The sequence below is a fragment of the Atta colombica genome, unplaced genomic scaffold (genome assembly GCF_001594045.1).
Source record: "Atta colombica isolate Treedump-2 unplaced genomic scaffold, Acol1.0 scaffold277, whole genome shotgun sequence".
Taxonomy (NCBI): domain Eukaryota; kingdom Metazoa; phylum Arthropoda; class Insecta; order Hymenoptera; family Formicidae; genus Atta; species Atta colombica.
Window position 1 is genome coordinate 1,462,742 of NW_017259378.1, and position 4,253 is coordinate 1,466,994.

General features: G+C 24.2%; 1 protein-coding gene across 1 annotated transcript in view; it reads left to right on the forward strand.

Moving 5' to 3' along the window:
• The first annotated feature begins 2,546 nt into the window (after window positions 1-2,546).
• Window positions 2,547-4,253, forward strand: part of LOC108689796 (peptidyl-prolyl cis-trans isomerase-like) — a 2,185-nt gene continuing 478 nt past the window's right edge. Inside the window, exons 1-2 of the mRNA XM_018196731.1 lie at window positions 2,547-2,728; window positions 2,949-3,225. Coding sequence (XP_018052220.1) covers window positions 2,547-2,728; window positions 2,949-3,225 — 459 coding nt within the window. The remainder of the gene's footprint in view (window positions 2,729-2,948; window positions 3,226-4,253) is intronic.

Below are 4,253 nucleotides of genomic sequence, written 5' to 3' on the forward strand. Positions count from 1 at the left end.
AGATACTTAGGATTGAAATTTGATCAAATCAACAAACATCTTCACAAATTAACAACAGAGAATATATGTGGAATTAAGCGAGTATGGGAAAGTCCTATGTTACATTCACATCGACGCCAGCCTCCAAGCAGTAAACATATGACTTGGATCATAATGTAAATATAAATGTAATTATTATTGCTTATGATTTTGCTTAATAAAATTTATCATATTTACGCAGACATCTTCATTTGGAGTTACAGAAAATATCTCGCGAGATAAACTCAATATTCGAAATACAAATGACTTGGAAGATGGTATGTTATTTCGGTTTCATAGCGGAGTTTTTCCGTGAACTTTTTACTGCAATATTTATCAGATATTATGTAACTAATAAAAGAATTTTATTCATCACTATAATCATACTATGGCTATCTTGGTACATCTCTAGAATTGTCCTGATCAATTATATGTGTGAGAAAGTTAGTGCAAAGGTATCAATTCTCTATATACAAATTCAAACATTTATTTTACTTTCAGTGATTGTATGATTGCTAACAATATTTATAATGCTAAATTTTACAAAATTATAAATAACATTAGTTCCAATTTTAGGCAAATGCGACAAGTAATGTTATATGTAAAATATTATATTTCTCTTACGATGTGGAAATACATGAAAATGTAATTCAGTATAATATTAAAAGATGTTACTGTCTAAATTAAATTTTAATTTAAGTTTCAACACAAACTAAAAAGTAACAACTAAATTCTTTATGTTCTTAAGATCTTACAATTTTTATTGCAAGTAACACAAGCGCCACTGAAGTTTTGCGGGCTTAGACTTTTCCAATTTGGATATAAATTCCTTTACAAAGTGTGTTATTAATTATTTATTATTTAAAAATAGCTACATATTAATCATCAATATCAATTCTAATTTCTTTTTTCTAGTATTCCGAATCTATTCTGACACTTGGAATTATATTAATACAAATAGACAGATTCAAGCATGTATCAAAAAATTATAGCTAAATACATAAACGAATGTTCTAATAAATATTAATTTAACATTCAGTATGTAATATACCTTTTTAAATAACATTTGATATGTTTAGATAATATTTATATATTCTTACTGAGAATTAATATTCTTTTACAGAAAATGCAAAATATAAAATCTTTCATCTTATTTTTACGTCTTATTTTTACGTCTTATTTTATCTTTCTCATTATTGCAATGGTTTTTTTCTTCATAAAAGCAGTTTTATATATTTTATTATATGCATAAAAAATATAAATTGTTGCTGAAAAATAATGCCAATAATAAAAAAAGATAATTCTATTTATATCATGTACATTGCATGAATTATTGTATTACCTGAGATAATTTAATTCTAATTGGATGTTGAATCTAACAAAAGAAATAAACAGATATAATTAATAATTTAATTAATGAATTGCACATAATCAGATAAGCTCATTAACGTCAACTTTTATGAATATAAGTTTATTATATAATAAATATTATTATGCTTATTATTATGCTTTTTCTCTCTCAAAGCATATTGTTAAAGAACATCATTCGCTATTAAATTCAATCCGAATGTTACATAATAATAATTATCTGAACATTGCATCAATTCATATAATGTCGTGTAAATGGAGATTTTCAGAAATTTTGGTTATAAATTCACTCCAAATAATACTACAAATCAAATTAACGTAAAAATATGATAATATCAATATAAATTTCCACAACAAATATTTTTCTAAAACTATATAATAAAAATTAAATTTTATCTAAATTTAATACTATTATGAATAATAAAAAGCATAGGAAATCTCATCATGTGCGTGTTGTATCGAAAATTGATAACAAACCTCCACATTTCAATGCATGTCTTTATTTAAAATCTCATCATTTACAACACGACGCAATACGAGTTAAACAAATAGATCGAGAAAATATAAAACTATTGAAGAAGATAAATATAATTCATCGATTAGGGGTTAGTATTGTCATATCTTACTTTAACTAATATAATCTTACATATGTTGTATATTTGTTAATAAAAAAAATTAATGATGCATTTATTATATATACTTCTAATATTATATAAAATTGTTCAATTTCATTTATTTTTAGGCAATATTAATCCAAATGAGATAAGCACAAATAAAACATGACAACATTAATCATTTGTTTTATTTTTAGGGGTCTGTAAATTGCTGGGCGCCGGATGTCAAATATAAAACGAAATTTGAGGATCAAGAGCGTAGAAACAATATAATTATGCAGAACAATAAAATTATATTAAAGAAAATCTGTCAAGCGGAAAGTCAATACCCCGCCCGTGAGTTTGTGAAAAAGTGGAAGAGAATGCATGAAGCAGTAGAACACCGTACAAGGTTATCTAATTAATAATATTCAGAAATAAAATTTTGTAATAAAATTTTGTAGTATTTTCAAAGTTTACACTTTTACTTTTACATTTTGCACTGAAATTTCTACATATCTTTCTATATTATGCAGATACATTTCAATAATTAAAAAATTATCTACTATGTTAGATATACAAAAACAATTAGCTGAGAAAAGTCAAACAAAATGTTTCTTCGACATTGGAATTAAAGAAGAAAATCAGAAATTAGGGCGTATAGTATTTGAACTCTATGACAGTATCGCACCACGTACATGTGAGAACTTTGCAGCTTTCTGTCATGGAGTGAATGGACTATCATACAAGTGCATAAATTATATTATATTGTAAATATATTATATAAAAAAAAATTAATTATAAATACACAGGTAATAGATAAAAAATTAATTATAAATACACAGGTAATAGATATAAATCATAATGCTTGAGATTGACTCAAAATTTAAATTTATCCAAAATTTTTTTAAAAATTATTAAGTCTAAAATTTTTAAAGATATTTCATATAAAAATTATAATTTACGCAGATACACTCCATTTCATCGTATTGTCTCTGGCTACTGGTGTCAAGGAGGAGATGTTACGAAGTTTAACGGTACCGGTGGTACTTCCATATATGGTGACTCATTTGACAAGGAAAGCTCTAATCTACGTCATACAGGACCCGGTATCCTATCGACTTGCGACAATGATAACGACAAAACAGACTCCAAATTTAATCTCACATTTAAATGTTTGAGAACTCTAAACGAGAATAAGACTGTTTTCGGCCGAATAATAGATGGAATAAACAACATCTACAAGGTAATTTGAACATTACTTGAATAACATTTCTTATAATAATGCTATTACATCAAGCACATTATTTAGTTATGTAGACTTGCTAACAGAAAAGAAATTAATTTTCTCATTATTTTTTCAATATAAAAAAAAATTTTGTCACGAATAAATAGTATTCTATAGAAAATTACACTACAATTAAATATATATTATTGTATCACAAAAAATTTATTTTCATGTTGCGTTTCAATGTTCAATTTTAACGAAATTTAATCAGTTTGATTATCTATTATGTATATTAAATTTGGAAAGTATGTAAATGATTCTAAAATTAATATACAATAATCTCATAATTTAATTTAATCATTTATGTTTTTCCTATTAAACAAAAAAAAATTGAGTTTCAGCATATTTTATTTGATAGAAATCCGTAAACATTGTTTCTTTATTTTTATATATCTCTTTTTCTTTAGTTAAATTTCATTTCGACTTTTTCCAATATTTCGCATTATTATTTACAAAAATTTCATATAAATATAAATCATGATTGTATGATATGTAATAGTACCATACGAAACATTATTTCTGCAGTGTGTTATAAGCTTGGAATGCTTGGACTAAAGTTAAATAACTATCATACATATACAAAATCATTTTTACAGAATCATTAAATGTTTCTTTTTTTCACTAAAATATATAAAAATATGTATATATAAAGTGAATTGCGGCTGTAATGCCAGCTTCAATGATTAATTATGTATTCTTTTTTTATTTAAACATAATAATACATAATATTATATTGATGCAAGCTCATATTGTCTGGATGCGTATAAATGAGAGATTTTATTGTAACTTGAAATTTTATGTTTATTGATTATGTAATGTCAATAGAATATGTGTCGCCATCTAACAAACAATTTGCAAATTATATACGAAAACAAGTTTCGATTTTTCTTTTCTCTAATGAAAATATTCTACTAAAAATTAATTCATTTACATTTTAGTTTATTGTATAACATTTAATGTAAAATAGAATAATATTTTATATATAT